At 36.9% G+C, this 22,641-nt stretch overlaps 1 protein-coding gene across 3 annotated transcripts in view; it reads right to left on the bottom strand.

Moving 5' to 3' along the window:
• Nucleotides 1–3,719: 3,719 nt before the first annotated feature.
• WDR47 (WD repeat domain 47) overlaps nt 3,720–22,641 on the bottom strand; it is a 56,189-nt gene continuing 37,267 nt past the window's right edge. For all 3 annotated transcript variants that reach the window (XM_069479055.1, XM_069479056.1, XM_069479057.1), the window contains exons 10-15: nt 20,077–20,234; nt 15,652–15,821; nt 14,956–15,126; nt 13,455–13,586; nt 7,989–8,207; nt 3,720–5,062 (exon numbers count right to left, since the gene is read on the bottom strand). In XM_069479055.1, coding sequence (XP_069335156.1) covers nt 4,920–5,062; nt 7,989–8,207; nt 13,455–13,586; nt 14,956–15,126; nt 15,652–15,821; nt 20,077–20,234 — 993 coding nt within the window. In that variant the 3' untranslated portion in view covers nt 3,720–4,919. The remainder of the gene's footprint in view (nt 5,063–7,988; nt 8,208–13,454; nt 13,587–14,955; nt 15,127–15,651; nt 15,822–20,076; nt 20,235–22,641) is intronic.

Genomic DNA, 22,641 nt, shown 5'->3' with positions numbered 1-22,641 from the left:
TGAGGTATGTTGCTTCTATGCCCAGTTTTTTGAGAGTCTTTTTCATGAAGGGATGTTGAATTTTATTTAATTCTTTTTCAGCGTCATTTGAAATTATCAAATGGTTTTTGTCCTTCATTCTGTTGATATGATGTATCACATTGATTTGCGTATGTTGAACTATCCTTGCACCTTTGGGATGAATCTCATTTGATCATGATGAATAATCTTCAATGGGTTGTTGAATTCAGTTTGTTAGTATTTTGTTGAAGATTTTTGCATCTGTGTTAATCAGAGATATTGGCCAATAGTTTTCTTTTTGTCATATCTTTGTCTGATTTTGGTATCAGGGTGATACAGGCCTTGTTGAATGAGTTTGGGAGTATTCCTTCCTCCTCCGTTTTTTGGAATAGTTTAAGTAGGATTGGTATTGGTTCTTCTTTGAATGTCTGGTAGAATTCAGCCGCCAAGCCATTGAGTCCTGAGCTTTTCTTAGATGGGAGACTTTTTATTACTGCTTCTGTCTTGTTACTTGTTATTGGTTTATTCAGGTTTTGGATTTCTTCCTGGTTAAATCTTGGTAGGCTGTATGTGCCTAGGAATCTATCTAGGTTTTCCACTTTATTGGCATATAGTTGATATAGTTAGTAGTCTCTAATAATCCTTTGAATTTCTGTAGTATCAGTTGTAATGTCTCCTTTTTCCTCTCTGGTTTCATTTATTTCAGTCTTCTTTTTTTTTCTTAGTCTGGCTAAAGGTATGTCAATTTTGCTTATCTGTTAAAAAATCATCTTTTCGTTTCATTGATCTTTTGTTATTTTTTTTTGTTTCAATTTCATTTATTTATGCTCTGATCTTTATTCTTTCTTCTGCTAATTTTGGGTTGGGTTGGGGGTATGCTCTTATTTTTCTAGTTCTTTAAGGTACATTCTTAGATTGTTTATTTGAATCTTTTCCACTTCATTGATGTAGGCACTTACTGCTATAAACTTTTCTCTTAGTACTGCTTTTCTGTATCCCATAGGTTTTGGTATGTTGTGTTTTCATTTTCATTTGTTTCAAGAAATTTTTTAATTTTTTTTTTTTTTTTTTTTTGAGACAGGGTCTTGCTCTGTTGCCCAGGCTAGAGTGCAGTGGCATCACCATAGCTCACTGCAACTTTAAACTCCTGGGCCCAAACAATCCTCCTGCCTCAGCCTCCTGAGTAGCTGGGACTACAGGAACATATTCTGCAGCTGTTAGATGAAACATTCTGTAAATATCTATTAGGTCCATGTGGTCTATGGTGCAGATTAAGTCCAATGTTTTTGCTGATTTTCTGTCTGGATGATCTGTTCAATGCTGAAAGTAGGGTGCTCAGGTCTCCAACTATTATTGTATTGGGGTCTATCTCTCTCTTTAGCCCTGATAATATTTGCTTTATATATCTGGGTGCTCCAGTGATGGGTACATATAAATTTACAGTTATTATATCCTCTTGCAGAATTCACCCCTTTGTCATTATATCCTTCTTTGTTTCTTTTTACAGTTTTTGTCTTAAAATCTATTTTATCTGATAGAAGTATAGCTACTCCTGCTCTTTTTTGGTTTCCATTTGCATAAAATATCTTTTTCCATCTCTTTATTCTCAGTCTATGCGTGTCTTCATAGGTGAAATGGGTTTCTTGTAGATCAAATATAGTTTTGTTTTCTAGTCCATTCAGCCACTCTATGTCTTTTTTTTTTTTTTTTTTTTTTGAGACAGAGTCTCACTCTGTTGCCCAGGCTAGAGTGAGTGCCATGGCGTCAGCCTAGCTCACAGCAACCTCAAACTCCTGAGCTCAAGCGATCCTCCTGTCTCAGCCTCCCGAGTAGCTGGGACTACAGGCATGCACCACCATGCCCGGCTAATTTTTTCTATATATATTTTTTAGCTGTCCATATAATTTCTTTCTATTTTTAGTAGAGATGGGGTCTCGCTCTTGCTCAGGCTGGTCTCGAACTCCTGAGCTCAAACGATCCGCCCACCTCGGCCTCCCAGAGTGCTAGGATTACAGGCGTGAGCCACCGCGCCCGGCCTATGTCTTTTGATTGGAGAATTCGCAAGCCTCATAGTAACCTCAAATCAAAAAGCCCTATAACATGAAAAGTGAAAAGCAAGAATTTATAACACACTACCAGAGAAAATCACATTTACACAAAGGAAGACAGGAAGGAAGGAAAGTAGAAAGGAAGGAAGGAAAAGAGGAAGGAAAGGAGGACCACAAAACCACCAGAAATCAAATAACAACATGATAGTAGTAAGGCCTTACCTATCAATAATATTGATTGTAAATGGACTCTTTTTTTTTTTTTTTAAATCTGGCTCCTTGGATTGAATAATGGGCTTTTTTTGTTGTTACGTTTTAGGAGTTCTCTATATATTATGGATATTAACCCCCTCATCAGGTAGGATTTGCAAATGTTTTCTCCCATTTAGTGGGTTGCCTTTTACTCTGTTGTGTTCCTTGGCTTATTATAATTTTTGAAAAACTAAACATCTAAAAAATAAAATTTGAATCAGACCTCTGAAACTCCAGCCTGGGAAGAGTTAAAAACCTCTGCACTGCCCTCTCACCCCCACTCTCCTTCCCCACACTCCCAACTGAGAAGAGCCCGGTGAGTGTAGATACTTCAGTCCTCTCATTTTCTCTTTTATGTAAACCTCAAAGAATCTATTCACCCCCATACAGAAGACAGTGTGGAGGCATAAGAAAAAGGACATATGTAACTAGTTATTTATTGAAGTAAATAAAACCATTTCTGGTGTCTATTACCTAATGCACTGCAGTAAATGAATTCTATACCTCATATCTAGGAAAACTTTAAGTTTTCTCCCTGACAGTGATGAAGGTGGGATATGTAATTTCATGAACATTTTTTACTATGAACTTGAACTGATCTGTATTAAGAAATTGCCCTTTTTCCTAGTTTTAAATTTAACACAAATGACCTGTTACAATATCTAAAATGTGTGAAATTCTACATGGAAGTAAACTAGAGGTGAGACCAGAGCCTATTTTTGGCAGAATTCCCTTCTACGTGCCTGAGAGGTACAAAAACTGTGTACTTATCGAATACCTACAAGCTAACTAGATTTTATTTCTTTCTGTGTTGAAGTACCTAATTCAACATATTTGTGTTCTGAATTAAAATGTACACATGTTGCTAGGCTTTTATTAATCACCTTTCAGAATATATTCAGGATAGAAAGTTCTCTAAATCTTGGATAAAAGAGAGAGAAGACATACAAAAATTATATAGCTGCCAAGGAATAAAAAACAAATTAGTAGAACTTTAGAAAGAAATGTTAGAGGCCAGGGGTAATGGCTCACACCTGTAATCCTAGCACTTGGGGAGGTCAAGGCAGGATTACTTGAGGCCAGGAGTTCAGGGTTTGAGACCAACCTGAGCAAGAGCAAGAACTGGTCTCTACAAAAAATAATTAGCTGGGTATGGTGGTACACAATACTCCCAGCTACTCTGGAGGCTGAGACAGGAGGATCGCTTGATCCCAGGAGTTTGAGGTTGCAGCTATCATGACGCCACTGCATTCTAGCCTGGGCAAGAGAGTGAGACCTTGTCTCGAAAAAAAAAAAAAAAAGAAAAAGAAATATGTAAGAAACTGATTATGGGATTCATCCAATGGACCACACTTCCTCCAAGTAAACTGGAAAAATAACATTCTAAATGGAAAACCAAAGATTCTGAGAAACAAATAGTTTTAAGTGTCAAGAGGTCTTTATTGAAATAATAGCACAATTACACTTCTAATACCCTTTCTACTTGTATACAATAGATTAAAAATGCTTGCTACATACAGTGCACAGACAGTTCAATTAGAACCAAAACAACTGCATTTGAAATAAATAAAATAGCCTATTTAATAATTTAAAGTAAAATTACTATACAATATGAAAATAAAGATACATAAACGTTAAGATCTACAATGCCATAGAAATAAAATCATTACTCTGCATTACACAAAACAGTGCAAGAAAAAAATCCAAATAAGCTTTTGGAGTGCAAAGTTTAAATTTTCTATTTTAAATGATCATGCAGACATAGCATTTCAAGCCATGCTATGGTCTATGACAAAGTTTTTAATTTTTAAGAGGAAAAATGCTAGCCATTAAATTTACTGTACCATCAAGTGTTGCATCACATAACTGCTGCAGTTCTGCTTCTACAGTACAGTTTGGAAGGGAGGTATCTTGTTGCATTCAAAAAATTGAAAAACAAGTTTCTGAAGCAAACACATTTACCTTTTAGCCTGAAACAAAATTGTGTGACAAAATAGTAATCATATCCCTGGGTTTAAGAAAAAAGAAAAGGCCTATACCCTTAATGAACTAAGAAGCAGTTTTCCATTCATCTTTAAATTCCATAATGATCCTCAAGTGAAAATAACCATGTAACTTTTGAGTGACATATAAAATTCTGACCTCTAGAAGACAAGTGATAACAATATGGGATTGTGAGAAGAGTAAAAGTAATTTCTGAACACCTATGTTTAATCTGGATAGAACCTGGTTGCATTACATGTAATAATATAGTTGAAGTTCAATGTTTATATAAAACCGTTATTTAGGCAGAGACCAAGGAATGCATTTAATACTAAACTGTAAACACATCATCCACCTCAACTTGGAGTGCACACCAACAACATAAGAGCTCTTGCATAGACTTTGGCAACGAGACTACATGTATCAGGTCACAGCAGCACGAGCTCACGTGGAAGACTGAAAGCACTGCAGAATACCACCACCCAACACCTCTCAACAGTATACATGGTAAGAAGGGGGCCTCCTCGTGCTAAACCACTTTCCTGGACAGTTTATGTTCTTCAGATTTGTAATTTTTACAAGTCAGTAGTCTTAAGTCTCTGTGCTTTCACTGCATAGACTGACATGAGGTGTACTCTATCCATTGTAAGTCCAGAGGGTTACAGTTCTGTCTGCAGAGGACGACAGGAAGGAAAGATCTTGGGTGTGCCATCTGCACTGAATCACTTTGTCCTTGTGCTCCCCCACCACCATGATAGGAAGCTGCTTAGTGAGGTCCCCTAAATTAAAGAAGAAAACAAATGTTGATTTACAAAACAAAATAAGTGTATGTACAGATTCAACAGACTGCCTGTTACTTTAAGACATTACAGTATAAAAAATCCTAAACTACATTAATACAATACATTGAAAGGTTTACACAGGGACAAGTTACTGAACATCTACTCATGTTAGTAGTATTTAGTAACATACACACAGCAACATTTGACACAGCTGCCACTCTCTCCTTGAAACTCAGCTTGCTTTCTCCCTGATTTCAGTGTCATTCCATCTGAGTGGTTTCTCTTCTCTTCCTGACTTTAAAGTTTGGTGAATCCCAGGAGTCAGACTTCAGATTTCTTCTGTTCCCTCTCTACCTAACTTCCTATGAAATTTCATGTAGCACTGTGATCTGTATACTTAGGATTCATACACATTTCATCTCCAACCTTGACTTCTTTTTTTTTTTTTTTTTTTTTTTTTTGTTGAGACAGAGTCTCACTTTGTTGCCCAGGCTAGAGTGAGTGCCGTGGCGTCTGCTTAGCTCACAGCAACCTCAGACTCCTCGGCTTAAGCGATCCTACTGCCTCAGCCTCCCGAGTAGCTGGGACTACAGGCATGCGCCACTATGCCCGGCTAATTTTTTCTATATAGATTTTTAGTTGTCCATATAATGTCTTTCTATTTTTAGTAGAGACGGGGTCTCGCTCAGGCTGGTCTCGAACTCCTGACCTTGAGCAATCCACCCGCCTCGGCCTCCCAGAGTGCTAGGATTACAGGCGTGAGCCACCGCGCCCGGCCTCCAACCTTGACTTCTTAACCTGAGTTGTCGACTAGTATCCAAATAGTCATTTGGCATCTCATTTGATTGCCTGATAGTCATTTTAACTTGTCTAAAACCAAACTCTTGATTTTCTTCCCTTGATCTGTTCCACCCCTCACCCATCTTCCTCATCTCTCAATTAATGGCACCATCTGGTTGCTCATGCCAAAAACCTAGGAATATCAATTTTTTCCCTCACTCCCCAAATCTAATCCAAACAAATTAAAATATATCCCCAATTGAGTCATTTCTTGCTATTAATATCTTCACCTCTACCACCTCAGTCCAAGCTACCATCATCTCTCACCTGAACTATTCCAGTAACCTCTTCGCTGACATTTATACTCTACTTCTTGACCCCCTTGCAATCCACTCCCCTTACAGAACTCAAAATTATTTAAAAATATAATTCAGATCATATCACTCCCTGGCTTAAAACTGTCCAAAGGCTTCATGTTATACTTTTTAAAATGCCTATACCTCATCAATTATAACAAATATACCATTCTGGAAAGGGATGCTGATAATGGAGGAGGCTATGCATGTGTGGGATGGGGGTATATGGGAATTCTCTATGTCTTTGTCTCAATTTTGCTGTTAACCTAAAACTGCTCTTAAAAATAAAAGCCTATTTTTTAAAAAATGTCTATAAAACCATACCTCTGATTTATTGTTCTGTGTGTGTGTGTGTGTGTATGTCTCTCTCTCTCTCTCTCGCCTGGTTCACTAAGTTCCAGGCACACTGGCTTCTTGCAGTCATGAACATGCCAAGTTTGTTCCTACCTTAGCACCTTTATACTTATGGTCTTCTCCTAGGGTCCTGGCCTGGCTTGTTCCTTCTCTTCATTCAGGTCTCTACGCAAATAGCATTTCCTTGGAGAGACCTACTCTAATTATCCTATCTAAAATGGGCTTCCCCTACCTACCTAGTCACTATCTCCTACTACCAGGCTATTTTTTTTTTTTTTTTTTGAGACAGAGTTTCACTCTGTTGCCCCAGGTAGAGAGCAGTAGCATCATCACAGCTCACTGCAACCTCAAACTCCTGGTCTCAAGCGATCCTCTTTCCTCAGCCTCCCAAGTAGCTGGGACTACAGGTGCATGCCACAACACCTGGCTAATTTTTTCTATTTTTGGTAGAGATGGGGGTCTCGCTCTTGCCCAGGCTGGTCTTGAATTCCTTACCTCAAGTGATCCTCCTGCCTTGGCCTCCCAGAGTGCTAGGATTACAGGCATGAGCCACTACACCTGGCCTACCATGCTAATTTTTAAAATAGCATTTACCAATACCTAAAATTATTATTGTTTATTGGTTTACTTTTTTTTTTTTTTTTGAGACAGAGTGTCGCTTTGTTGCCCTGGCTAGAGTGAGTGCCGTGGCGTCAGCCTACCTCACAGCAACCTCAAACTCCTGGGCTTAAGCAATCCTACTGCCTCAGCCTCCCGAGTAGCTGGGACTACAGGCATGCGCCACTATGCCCGGCTAATTTTTTTCTATATAGATTTTTAGTTGGCCAGATAATTTCTTTCTATTTTTAGTAGAGACGGGGTCTCGCTCTTGCTCAGGCTGGTCTCGAACTCCTGACCTTGAGCGATCCACCCGCCTCGGCCTCCCAGAGTGCTAGGATTACAGGCGTGAGCCACCGCGCCCGGCCTTATTGGTTTACTTTTTATTGACATCTAAAATATAAGCTCCATCAAGGAGGGAGCCATCTTATTCACCTATCTGTCCCTAGGTGGTACACAATAACTATTTGCTTAATGAATGTTTAAAAATAAAACTAGAGAAGACCTAATTACACAGACTATACACTAATGATTTTTTAAAGTAGAGCTAGTAAGAATACATAAATCCATCATTTATCTCACAATAGAATATGCTATAACTATAATAAATGTTGATTTTTAAAATATGTTAAAAACTAACAATAAAAATAAGACTATTTATTGTTTATTTAATAATTTGCTAGACTACATCTTAATATAGTCTCAGTAATCTGTTCAGTAAATAATATAAAATTTAAGATTTGAAAATATTATATAGTCAATCACATAAGATTAACAAAAAATAAAGGTCTCAAATAGAATAGGAAAGTAAAAACAAAGAGAGTAAAAGCAATCACCTTGTAGGTCTGTCACTTTTATTTTCATATCATAAGAGCCCGTTAGCAAGTAGTGAGCTCCAGGGGAGAAGCGAACAGAGCGAACATCACTGGAATGAGGGTGATAACTTTGTACCATTCTTCCTCCTCTTATGTCATACAACATGCAGCTAGAATCTTCTTGACCTGTGGCTAAAAGACGGCCACTGGGATCTACAGCTACAGATGCCACGGCACTGCCTGTAGGGGGGGAATGAAACTTTAAATATAAAAAATCAATATACCTAAATTACAACATAGCTAATTATGTTCACTGAACCATATACTAATGATTTAATGTAGCTTATCAATACTGTTCAGTTATGGAAAAATCCAAATTAAAAATCAACCAATAAACACTTGTGTCCTTTTTTTTTCCTGTAATTTGGTTTTGAAAATGTGTCCCTTTTTTTTTTTTAGGGGCAAGGCATAAAGCAAGATTCTGTAAGGAATAAGAAAGTCCATTTTTTGTCATTTGAGAGAACCCCCTGGAACAGCATCATCTATAGTACAATAAATGAGCCAGGCTGGAGAAACCACTTTTCCTAATCCAATGTTTTCACTGCTAGGTAAATATCCAGAAATACTCCTATACCCAGCTAGAGTCTAGTTGGGGGAACAAGAAATTCAATAACAAAAATATATATTTAAAAAAACTTTATTCATTCTTTTCTTCCCATCCCCTTTTTTAGAATTGGGCAACAATTTGTTTTATAAAAGAGAATGAGTGTTCCCCAAAATATATTTTAAAACAACAGTGTAACAAATGCCCTAAAGCAACACATGATTTACTACCAACAGGAAATGAACAGAAAATAAGCTGTGAGTCTAAAGATTAGAGCCCAACTCTAGACCATTTATTCCCAATGAGGGTAATACCTTGCTTCTCAACCTTTTGGCTAAAGCCATGTGTAGTATCAATGGGGCAATTATACCCCTTCGGGGCCCAAAATGGTTCTTACGGGTTCTTCCTTTCAGTTCCTGGAATATGCCAAGCCCTTCCCATCTCCAGTGAATTCAATGGTATTTCCTTAGCCTGAAATGTTCTTCTTGTCTTCTCATGGTTAGGTCCTTCTTAGCTCTTAGCTTCAGCATCACCTGGCCAGAGTGGCCTTCTTAACATTAACATTAACATTAACATAATCTTTAACATTAACAATGGTTTGCGGGCCCTCCAAAACTCAACCCTATTTAACAAAATCTTATTTCTTAGTATTTAATTTCTCTTAAGAAAAAAATTAATTTTCCTCCTTAAGGGAGGGCACAATTATGAAAACTAGGTTGAATAACACTGCTATAGACCAAAGGGGTCTGGGAAGACTTTAACAGAAAAATGAGACTTACATTAGATCTTGAAAAACAGTAAACAGTGTAAGAATATGTGTGTATACACATATAAACACACACATGTACATATGTAATTGAATATTTTCTTGAAATTTTGACAGAGAAGAGAGCTATTATAAACAGGAAGAATTACATGAGAAAATGTTTAGGGGAAAAGTATTAAACAGCTTAAGGGCAGGTGGGTCAGTATGGCTGGAGCTATTTAGTTTAACAGAAGTTAATAAGAAAAGCAGCTGGAAGTTGAGATATAAAAGGCACATTAGGGCTAGACCATCAAGCACCTTAGATCTCAAACTGCAAGAGTTTAAACTTGTTCCTGTAGATAATGAAGCATCACTTCAGGTTTCTGTTTGTTTCGTTTTTTTGAGACAGAGTCTCACTCTGTTGCCCTGAGTGCCAGGCGTAGCTCACAGCAACCTCAAACTCCTGGGCTCAAGTGATTCCCCTGCCTCAGCCTCCCGAGTAGCTGGGACTACAGGCAGATACCACAACAGGCTAAATTTTCTATTTTGGTAGAGACAGGGTCTTGCTCTTGCTTAGGCTAGTCTCAAACTCCTGACCTCAAGCAATCCTCCCACCTCAGCCTCCCAGAGTGCTAGTATTACAGGCATGAGCTACAGCATCCAGCCCAAATACATAATTTTAAGAATGATAAGACTTCAGTGATAGAAAATAATGGTGGGGGCCCAATCAGGGCAGTCAGAGAAGGCTACTCTGGCCAGGTGATACTAAAGCTAAGAGCTAAGAAGGACCTAACCATGAGAAGACAAGAACAACATTTCAGGCTAAGGAAATAGCACTGAATTCACTGGAGAGGGGAAGGGCTTGGCATGTTCCAGGAACTGAAAAGAAAAAAGCAAGTGAACTGAGATGAAACTAGAAGGGTATACAATGCCAAATTAAGAAGAGTCTTGTAGGCCATGATAAACAGTCTGCACTTCAACCTAAGAGAAATGAAAAGTCACTGAAGTGTTGTAAGGTATGATGTGACTGGATTTGTTTTTTCAAAAGGGTACTCTGCCTTCTATGTGGATCACAGACTGGAGGGGGCAAAAGTGAAAGTGCAGAGTCTAAGGAAGCTATTGCAGTGGTTCATTTGAGAGATGGTGGTGGTTTATCCTAGAGTGGTGGCAACAATGAGGAAAAGTAGATGGACTTCAGACAAATTTTTGAGGCAAAAATTCAATCCATAAGCAAAACAGGATTTGCTTATGTAATGAACACTGGAGGAAATAAAAGAGGGATCTAGAAAGACTCCAGGGTTTCTGGCATGTACAATTGGTGGGTGGTACTGCTTAGATGAGGTCAGGGTTAGTTTTGTTTGTGGCAAGAGATCATGAATCAGTAGTTTGGTTTAAGACATGTTGTGTTTGAGATATAAGATATCCAAAAGGAGACATCAAACACGTGGGTTAGAATTATGAGCCTGGCATGTACAGGTTTGGAGCTAGAGATAAAAATTCAAGGTCTTTCAGCATATGAGTTATACTTAAAGCCAGAGAAAGGGTGCAATCATCTAGAGAAAGAAAGGAGACTAGAGTCTTGAGCCCCAGGGAATGCCAGAATTTGGAGGTTGAGCAAAGGAGGAAGAACCAGCGAAGGAGTAATTATCCAGAAAGATAAGAGAAAAATACAAAGTCCAAAAGAAAAGTAGAAGAGGTCAACTGTGTTGCATGTCACTGAGAGTTGAGGTAAAATGAGGATATAAAAGTGATTTGAAGGCCAGTGCGGTGGCTCACGCCTGTAATCCTAGCACTTTGGGAGGCCAAGGCGGGAGGACTGCTTAAGGCCAGGAGTTCAAGACTAGCCAGAGCAAGATCAAGACCCTGTCTCTACAAAAAATAGAAAAATTAGCTAGGCATGGTGGCACGTGCCTGTAGTCCCAGCTACTTGGGAGGCTGACAGCAGGAGGATCACTCGAGCCAAAGAGTTTGAGGTTGCAGTGAGCTATCATGACACCACTGCACACTAGCCAGGGAGACAGAGCAAGACCATCTCAAAAAAAAAAAAAAAAAAAGTGATTTGACAGCATGTACTTGTTCGTGATCTTGAAAAAGTCAGAATTTGTTAGAATGGTTGTGGCAGGAACCAGGTTGGAGTACATTAAAGACTAAGGTGAGGGAATGTATACAGTATACACAGGCAAGACTTTTGAGACATCTAAGTAAGAAAGGGAGCAAAAATTGAGGTGAGAGCTGGGCGGGGAATAGGAGGTTAAGAGAGTAATTTTTGGCATTGCCAATTCTATAAAATTTGCCTTGTGTATTCTTTTTACGTTCATGGACGTTTTTCTACACTTTGATTCAAACCAGATGTGATTTGTTATAGCAAATTTGAGTCTTTACATAGTAGAGAAGAGGAGGAGAGATCAGTAACTTTTTCATGTGCCTTTCCAACTCCCATCATCCCTCATTCAAGTACATTTTTCCTCTCTCCACATCTTTTCTTTTTGTTTTTTTTTTGAGACAGAATCTCGCTCTGTTGCCCAGGCTAGAGTGCCGTGGCATCAGCCTAGCTCACAGAAACCTCAGACTCCTGGGCTTAAGCAATCCTTTGCCTTAGCCTCCCAAGTAACTGGGACTACAGCCATGTGCCACCATGCCCGGCTAATTTTTTTTTTATATATATATATATATTTTTAGCTGTCCAGATCATTTCTTTCTATTTTTAGTAGAGACAGGGTCTCGCTCTTGCTCAGGCTGGTCTCGAACTCCTGATCTTGAGCAATCCTCCCGCCTCGGCCTCCCAGAGTGCTAGGATTACAGGCGTGAGCCACCGCGCCCAGCCTCTCCACATCTTTTCAATATTCTTATATCCATTTTGGTTAGATCAGTAGCCACTGTCTACATTATACTAATGAGGGCAATGCTATTTTTCTTTAAAAGGTTTATTGAACCATTTGGTTCTTTAAACTTATACATTAATTTTGATTATGATACAAACTAAACTTTAGTAAATCAATCATCATGGACTCAAATTTGCCGTAACAAATCATATCTGGTTTGAATAAAAGTGTAGAAAAGGTCCATGAACATAAAAAGAATACCCAAGGCATAAAAAAAATACATACACACACAAAATTAAAAATATAATGCAGCCCTTTTCATTTGGAATAGCACCATAGAATTGCTATTAAAAACTGCAAAAGGAAGTGGAAGGCCAAGGCAGGCAGGAGGATCACTTGAGTGTAGGAGTTCAAGACTGGCTTGAGCAACATATCGAGACCCCATCTCTACAAAAAATAGAAAAATTAGCAGGGCATGGCAACATGTGTCTATAATCCCAGCTATTCGTGAAACTGAGGCAGGAGCATCACTTGAGCCCAGGACTTTGAGGCTGCAGTGAGCTAGGATCATGTCACTGCACTCTAGCTCAGGCAACAGAGTGAGACCCTGTCTCAAAAAAACAAAACAAACCAAAAAAAAAAAAAAAAACAACTACAAAGGCAGAAAAGGTACTCCAAAATAAAAATAAAGACAATGGCAGAATACTGTGTCACTCTTAGATATCAATGTTTTTAAAGGTGATATGATACAAAGAATAATAGCCTGGGTTTACATGGAATAATCTAAGACTTATTAAGTTTAAAAAGCAAGATTTGTATTATATGCTACCATTTGTATGTGTGTGATTTGTGTTTAATGGGAAAAGGAAGATTATGATATATATAAACTTTCTGGTTATATATTTATAGAATAGTTCTAGAAGAATAAATAAGAAACTGGTCCTTTAGTGAAAGAACCAAGGAATAGGAATGGAAAGAAAACAGTAAACTCTTGATTAATTTCAATTTTTGCCATATGCATGCATTTAAAAAAATGTTTTTAAAGGTCTGAGTTCTAAAATGGCCCTGCTAGCAGATAATTTGGAACATTATATTTAATTTCCCTGGGCCTTGGTTTCCTAAGCTAAATATTATTTTTACAAATAAAGTTAACAGATGAAAGCATTTTGAAAGAACCGAAAGTAATCAATAAAATACCAGGTATTTATTTCACTATTTTTTCTAATTTTTTTTTTTTAACCACAGGAGAGAGGAAATAGGCTAGTGTGATTTATAAAGTTTCTTTCTCATATAAATTCATTTAAAGAAAAACCTACCAGTTCCATGAAATGTTGTGCCAACAACACGAACACAGCTTGGTACTCGAAGATCCCAGAATCTAACAGTCTTATCTTGGGAACCAGATGCAATCATCCAGCCACTCCAGGTATAAAGTGCTAAAATATGCCCTATAAGAGATCAAATACTCAGTTATTACCATAGGAGAATACCTTTCCGTAATATATTCAAAGCTAAGTACTTCTTATTACTGGGCAAGTGATCGTCTGGTTAATCGAATATACTATGTGATAGAGATTTTCTACATATATCAAGTAGATTAACAATTTTCAAAAAAAATTAAAATTCAGTGAAATACACAACATTAAAATTAGCCGTAATATATTCAAAGCTAAGTACTTCTTATTACTGGGCAAGTGATCGTCTGGTTAATCGAATATACTATGTGATAGAGATTTTCTACATATATCAAGTAGATTAACAATTTTCAAAAAAAATTAAAATTCAGTGAAATACACAACATTAAAATTAGCCGTAATATATTCAAAGCTAAGTACTTCTTATTACTGGGCAAGTGATCATCTGGTTAATCGAATATACTATGTGATAGAGATTTTCTACATATATCAAGTAGATTAACAATTTTCAAAAAAAATTAAAATTCAGTGAAATACACAACATTAAAACCACACTGAACAAACTCAGTCTTTCTTTAGTGACTCTGTTAGTACAGTAGGCTCTTTCAGTATTTCAGGACATCATGAGTAGCACTGAAAAAAAATTACCATTATCATTTGAAATTATGACAACTTTTCCATGGAGGAAGCACAGGATTGTGGGGTTAGATTACCAGCTTTTGAAGAGGGAAACCTGGGGTTATATCTTAGTTTGGACACTTATTAACTTTATGATATTGGACAAGTCATTTTATCCTTTCATCCTATAAAATGGGGATAAAACTTCGTACCTCATAAAGTGGTTGTGAGGATTATATTACGGAATTATGTGTATAAGTAAAGGATTTAGCATGTAGGGAAATATCAAGGTTAGCTATCACTGTTACAGTGGTGTTATCCAAAGTTCACAATTTCTTCTTTTTTCTTTAAAGAGATAGGGTCTCCCCCTGTCACCCAGGCTGGAGTGCAGTGGCCTGATCATAGCTCATCGCAGCCTCAAACTACTGGGCTAAGCAATCCTCTTGCCTCAGCCTTCCAAGTAGCTAGGATTATAGGCACGCACCACCATGCCTGGCTAATTTTTTAAAAAAATTTTTGTAGAGATGGGGGTCTCACTATGTTGGTCATGTTGGATTTGAACTCCTGGCCTCAAGCGATCCTCTCGCCTCAGCCTCCAAAAGTGCTGGGATTACAGGTGTGAACCACAGTACCCAGGCTCACAATTTAAATTTTAGAAATAAAAATTTCCTGTCTTGGAAAGATACATATTGAGGAAATATACCCCATAAATGAAAATGCAGAGAGGAAAAAAAGCACAGGTTGAACAAAAAGAAAAGCAGCACTTGAAACTGATATTACATACCAGTGTGTCCACTCAAAGCATGGAGGCCTTGTCCTCTTTGACAATCTGTTGTATAAATGTTACAATCCCCTGCTCCAGCACTTATTAAAATAGCTCCACCGCTTTCTGGGCCTTCCATAAAGGCCAAGTCTCTAATTGTCCCATCATGCATACTAAACTCCAGATCTGGTCCTGAAACAGCAATGAGAATTAAAAAAAAAAAAATTCTGCTCAACTTACTGTGATAACTTGAGATTGCTAAACTGCCTTAAAACTGGTTAAGAAGAACGGTGTGGTTTATATTTTCATTTAGTGGTTGATATTATATGCAATTTTGCTTTCCTGGGCAAAGAACTTCAAGAAATCAAAATAGTTATTACCATCCCTAAAATAGAGTTAATTTGTACAGTTACCCTCTTGTCTGTTATCCCATAGAAAAAGAAAGACAGATGATTACTAGAAAATATCCATTAATACAATTTTGGTAGTTATGTAACTTATTTTTCTGATAATTTTCTAAAGCTCAAACATTACCTGGCCATCCATAAGGAGTTACTAAAAAAGAATAATGCCTCATGAGTATATCTAAACAATTAGAATGTAAAGAAAAATTCCGTAAGATTCTTAGATTTCATTAAAGACAATACAGAGACAACATGGAGAAAACATAAGGTGTATACTGGTCAGCTAACTGCTGCTTACAAACTTGGGCCCTACCTGTTGCATTACAAGTCTCTGCATTGAAGGGCAGCACTTTGACATATTTGTCATTTGATCCTGTTGCTAACAACTGTCCACAAGGGCTCCAGGCCACACAGTAAATGGATCCTTTATGATGTTTATTCCTTTTAAAACGTACCACTGGCTGCTTAGGAGTGTCATGTGCACTGAAAAAAAAAAAATTACAGAAAGTTATTTCAATTTCTTGCTTGCTAAAATTAGTTAATATCAAGTTCTACATTATGGTTGTTCTTGAGGGAGGGAGCAAAAAGAGTATCAGGCTACAGGTTATTAACCGTTTTCAAAATCACAGAAGAAGTAAAATGAAAAGCATATTTACACGTCTAAAAAGGAAAACTTGTTCCACATACCCCAATGTCATTATTACACAGAACTAAATTAACGATAATTTCTTAATATCATTTAATAATATGCAAATTTCCCTAATTTGAACATTTTTTACAGTTGATTTATTCATAGCAGTAGCCAATCAAGGCTCACACACTTTATTTAAAGACAATATGGTTTTGATATGGCTTTCTCTACCATAAAAAATAAAATAAAACAAAATAAAAGCATGTTTAAGGTCCACAAAGTGAAATTATAAACCATTATGCCATAATAAACTAACTCTGATTTCAGATCACATAGGGAACAGGATATATGACTTCTTAAAAATCTCCATTTCTCATATTTTTCATGGATTTTAAACTTGGAAACAAAAAGAAAAAAATAAGAGAGAGTTAATGCTTCAGAAATTTTAAAAATCCAATAAACATTTATCGAACATATGAGAAGCAACGTGCCTAGGGTTGAGGTAAGATGGGGAATGGATAAAAAATAAAGGAGGCCAGATCTCTGTCCAGAGTTTAAAATCTGGTACAAGTAGATATTGTCGTGACTACCCATATACAGTAAGGCAAGTATAAGTTGTTATAGTCCAGTATAAAGTACTGGGCCATAACAGATAAGGAGAATTTTACAGAAAAAGTTGAAAGCAGGGGAACAGCTTGAGTGAAAATAAAATACAGTAGGGAAAGTACTGGCTGGCATGCAGCCTAGGAAAGAGTCAGTGGCGCTGGAGATGATAAACGTGAGGTATTCAGTGAATTGAGAGGGATGGATATAGTGGGTGATGCGCTAGAGGCTCAGCTGGTGGAGATTTCTAAATGTCACACTCCTCAAGAGTTTGGCTTTTAATGGCGGTCAAACACTGGTTTAGTGCAGTAATAGTGTCATAGTGGAGCAATAGCATCTTATCTGCACTTTTAAATGCAGACTAATATGATACTAATGATTTTCAAATTAGGTACAATGATAAAATCAAGTCTATGTAAGAAAATGTACATGCTTCTGGAGATTCATCCTGGAGGATGAAAGTGTGAAATGACATGATATCTAGCATTTACTTTAAAATACTTTAGCAAACAAAGAGGGTCAATGAAGCAAATGTGACAAAAGTCTTTCTTTTTTTAAGACAAAAGTCTCACTCTGTTGCCTGGGCTAGAGTACAATGGCATCATGATAGCTTACTGCAACCTCAAACTCCTGGACTCAAGCGATCCTCTTGCCTCAGCCTCCCGAGAAGCAAGAAACTGGGACTGCAGCCATACACTACCATGCCCAGCTAATTAAAAAAAATTTTTTTTTTGTAGAGATGGGGGTTTCACTATGTTGTTCAGGCTGGTCTCAAATTCTTGGCCTCAAGCAAACCTCCCGCCTCAGCCTCCCAAAGTACTAGGAATACAGGCATGAGCCACTGTACCTGCCCTGTGACAGAAATCTTGACAACTATTGCATCTCAGTGGACTAGTCTATCTACTTTGGGTGTTTGAGAATTTTCATAATTAAGAAAAATTTTTTTAAAAAACAACAAAGAAGATCGATAAACCTCCAATACCTAGAAAGTGTTTAATATTGATCTAGAGAATAGATCAGAAGAGTCTCTTTTCAGCTGCACAATGATCACCAAGTCCAACTGATTGATTCTTTAAATGGATTTTATCTCAAATGCACCCATTCTGCTCCATATCCACTGCCATCACACTAGCCATCAACTATTAATACAACAGCCTCCTGCCTTTCTCTTAGTGTCTACTCTTATTACTATCCGATCCATAGCCACAGTGATCATCTCACAATATACTTAGATCACACTTGACCAGTTACTTTCAGTGGCTTCCACTGTGCTCAGCATAAAATCCAAAATGGCTAGAAAGCTCTGCATAATTTAGTTCACATCTGTCTCTGTGCCCTTATTACACTCTAGCTTACAATATTCCAACCAATCTACAATTATTTCAGTTCCTTAAGAAGCCAAACTCTTTCTCACCTCATGGTCCCTCTGTATTACTCTTCTCCCTTCTCTTCACATGGCTAGGTTCTACTCATCCTCTGATCTCACCTTTAATGCCTCTTGTTCAAAGAGGCCTTGCTCTGACTTGCCAGTCTGTACCCAACCTCATCCCCATTTTATTCTCTTATGGCACCTTGTAATTTTTCCTCCTAACACCTACCACAATGTATACTTATATTTATTTGTGCTCATTTATATAATATCCACCTTCTCCACTAAACCAGAAGTTCCATGAAGTTAGTAAACATATTTGTTTTACACACAACAATTCCTATAGCCTATCATAGCACCTAGCACATAGGAGCTCAAAATATATTTGCTAAATAAAAGCATTTATAGTCATAAATGTCAGTTTCTTCACAGTCTATGAAATATCTGTGCCAGCATAAGAAATATAAAAGATGAGAAACAGTTAAGATAAGATTAACCCTAAATATACAAATCTTTGGCTCTAGCTCCATAATTATTGCTATTTTTCTGCTACCTGATGTAGAATTCTGCCATTTTCTCTCATGTATTTCTACTTATATAATAGAATGAGCACCAACAAATTGTAATACTACCATCTAACATGGGCCCTATTAGTCCCTTTCCCAATCTTTAAATGCTAACACAGTCCAAAAGCCAAAATTACTGGCTTCAGATATACATAGCCAAAATGCAAACAAATGAAAAATCCCACCCCTCTGTTCCCCAAACTAGAGTTATAATAAAAAGTCTTAAGAGTTGTAAAAAATATCTAAAACATACTATGACATGTAGTGCTTTTTATAATTAAAACTTTCAAAGATTTATAGCTTGTTTTGTTTGGGTGTTTTTGTCTATTGGTATGAAAACTATTCCATGTGTGGCATTCATTTCCCTAATCACAAAATCTATCAAATAGCTCATGATCTTTGTCATGCTAATTTATTTATTTGTTTAGATATGGGATCTCACTCTGTCGCCCAGGCTGGAGTGTAGTGGCACAATCATAGCTCACTGTAGCCTCAAACTCCTGGGCTCAAGCAATCTTCCTGCCTCAGCTTCCCATGTAGTATTTTGATAGTAAAAGTTTTAACAAATAAATCAACAAAAAGCCTCCCTAATCAGAGAGTAAAGAGTTCAATTCAGTTGTCTGTAAGGATACATCTAAACTATTTGCTTTCTTAGTAACTTTAAAGAATTAGTTGTACACCTAATAGATTAAGTCATATGTCCATTTTTAATGACATATGTCTTTAAAGACATATGCTTTTATTTTCAATCTCCTAATCTGTTAAAATGAGAGGATAAAATCATTATTAGGTTGATCAAATGAAATTTTAATTTTTGTAGGTTTAAAATGGTCAAATATCAGCAACTTCATACAGTCCAACCTAATACTTCTCTGTAGCTACCGTAAGAAATCTGTATTCTCTCAAAGTCTATAACTAGTATGACTTTGTCTTTATCTCATGTAATTTAATCAGAATACAGTAGTCCCCCCTTATTTGCTGTTTGGCTTTCCTCAGTTTCAGTTATCCATGGTCAACTACGGCCCCAAAATAGGTGAGTACAGGACAATAAAATATTTCAAGAAAGAGAGAAAACACATACACGTAAGTTTTATTATAGTAAATTGTTCTAATTGTTCTATTTTATTATAATTTTTGCTAATTTCTTACTGTGCCTAATTTATAAATTAAACTTTATCACAGGTAGATATGTATGTATAGAAGAAACATAATATATATAAGGTTTAGTACTATTTGAGGTTTTAGGCATCTTCTACTGGGGGTCTTGGAACATATGCCCTGCAGATAAGTGGGGACTACTGTATAAGGACTTTTCAGATAAAAAACAAAACACAAAAGCAATGGAAATAAGGAAGACTAAACAATGAACAATGGCCTAGTAAAAAACACTTTATGAAAAAAATTTATAAAGTTAATCAATGACTTAAGTGTATTTCCTAAGCACTGAAAATAAAACTTAATGGAAGAAAAAGAACTGAAACACTACTGAAGGGTAATTCTGAAAAAAGGACCTATATAGCTAAATTAAAAACTAAGGCAAGAATGACAATACAAACCACCTATCCTTACCTTGGATCAATGACTTCCGGATAGGCACATACTCTCAGAGTTTTTGAATTTGAACCAACAGCATACAAACCACCACCTGGATGAAAAGCCACTGCTCTAACAGCTTGTGTGTCTTCTAAGGTATTAATACAAACAAACTGCTTTTTTGATTTGTCATCCTATGGAAAGAATAAATACAAAAGTCATCCTCTCAAAAAAATGAATTTGAATGAATTCATTTTTATCTCATTTTAAATTCATCTGAACTGTATTATTCCTGTTTGGTTATTTTATGTTTACTACCTACAATCATATAGTCTTGTTAAGTGGCAAATCCAAATTAACCCTAATTTTTCTGTTTTTCACTACTCATTGCTAACTTAAGCTCAGATAGTTCATAAATATTCAAGTTTTTCTTCACTTATTGAGATAAAATATAAGAATAAACATTTATTCTCATATTAAGTTCTCCGTAACCATCAAGCAGAAAAAATACCTCACATATATAGAAGTTCTAACAAAAAACAGAACATCATTTGTGTTTCTTTTTTTTTTTTTTAATGAAAGGGTGGGAGGTTGTGAGGACGGGTGCTGAGTTGCCTTGTTTGTTTTTGTTGAGAAGGAGTCTTACTCTGCCGCCCTCGAGTGCAGTGGCATTATTGTAGCTCACTGCAACCTCCAACTCCTAGGCTCTAAGCAATACTTCTGCCTCAGCCTCTCGAGTAGCTGGGAGTACATGTACGTACTGCAATGCCTGCCTGGGGTTTTTTTTTTTTTTTTTTTGGTAGAGACGAAGTCTCACTCTTGCTCAGGCTAGTCTAGAACTCCTGAACTCAAGCAATCCTCCTGCCTCAGCCTCCCAGATTGCTGGGATTACAGGCATGAGCCACGTGCCTGGCCCATTTGTGTTTCTAAAATTAGGAAGTATAAAGGACTATTATTTAGTCCACTTAAAAAAAGAAAGTTTACCATTATCTCCAGCAGTGAATAGTTAAGTATTTCAAACTGAAATTATAATAAAATACCCTTTTAAAACTGTAAAAAATTTTAAACAGAACATTGAGTTTCATTTTTATTTTAAACTGTCAACTTATCTGTCTGTCCACAGATGTCTTCCGAAGAGACAAGTTGAAGCAGTTCTGTATAAAAGCTTTGGTGGACTCCTATTATTGGCGTCATTTGAAACCACCCTGTTATCCTGACCAGGACTTACTGGACCTGGAACAGGGACCTCCAGATTGGATGTGGTCAACAGATTCAACCAAATCCTGTCTTTGGGAAGTATGAATGTCAAGTACACACACAAAGGCAAATCACTTCTGCTCTGGTTGTATCTTGAGAGCTCTAGGACCCATAATAACTATACCAATGAAAAGACTATGCTTCTCCCTACCTAAGCTTTTATGTATTCATGCAGTACATCCTTACTGGAGGAGTAGGGGGCAAACCTAATGTGTCACACTGTTTGTCTCATGTAATTGAACTGAATTCCTATGTTATTCATATGAATTTATTTGACTGGAAATGGTACATTATCCATTAATCCATATTCAAGGAATGTGACTCTTTATAAAATGAATAGCATGGAGTAGATAAAAGGGAAGAAAATGACTAATGATTAAAAGGCCTACAGCACATTAATAATTACTAAAGTTTGCTTTATAGCAAAAGCCATAAATATTGATTTTATTTGCTCTCCTCCAGTGTGTTTTAAAAAGTTTTTTAATTTGTTGCCGTTTTAAAAATAGGAGATTTCACATACAAATCTAGATTTCTACCTTTTCTTGAAAATCAAAAGGACAAAACACTGCGCTTGTTTAATTATTTTGCAAGGAACAAATATTCCTATGTGCTTATCATGTAAACGATTGACTTTATTCATGTATGTTAACTGTTTGACATCTGAAATAACACCTTTGTTTATGGGATTAAAATTGAACTAAGATATGGTGAAGCTGTATATCAGTTAGGGAAGGATGTCTAGTTCCAAAGCAAAAATACAGGTATATTGATGAGAAGCCCAAAGGAGATATCAATTATATCTGAAATTAACCATAGAGTTCAGAGAGTAGTGCAGAGCCCCAATTCATGTGCCAAGCACCAAATGTGCTTTCTAAGGCAACCTTTTCACTAAGCCCAGAGAGCTCAACTACCTTGAGATAAATACTAACATATATACATACATAACATACATAAATACATAACACTACAATAATGACTACTACTTTTCTTTTTTTTTTTTAAGAGATGGTGTCTTGCTTTATCGCCCAGGCTAGGATGCAGTGACATGCTCAAAGCTCACGGAAGCCTGGAACTTCTGGGCTCCAGTGATCCTCCTGCCTCAGCCTCCCGAGTAGCTAAGACTATACAGATGTGTACCACCATGCCCTGCTATGTTTTAAATTTTTTGTAGAGATGGAGTCTATGTTGCTCAGGCTGCTCTTGAACACCTGGGCTCAAGTGATCCTCCCACCTCAGCCTCCCAAAAACCCTGGGTTTACAGGTATGAGCTACCACGCCTGGCCAACAGTGACTACTTCTAAAAATGGTTTTTTTGTTTTTTTTTTTTTTTAAGAAATGTTGCTA

The sequence above is a fragment of the Eulemur rufifrons genome, chromosome 8 (genome assembly GCF_041146395.1).
Source record: "Eulemur rufifrons isolate Redbay chromosome 8, OSU_ERuf_1, whole genome shotgun sequence".
Taxonomy (NCBI): Eukaryota; Metazoa; Chordata; class Mammalia; order Primates; family Lemuridae; genus Eulemur; species Eulemur rufifrons.
This window is presented reverse-complemented; position numbering and strand designations above follow the sequence as displayed.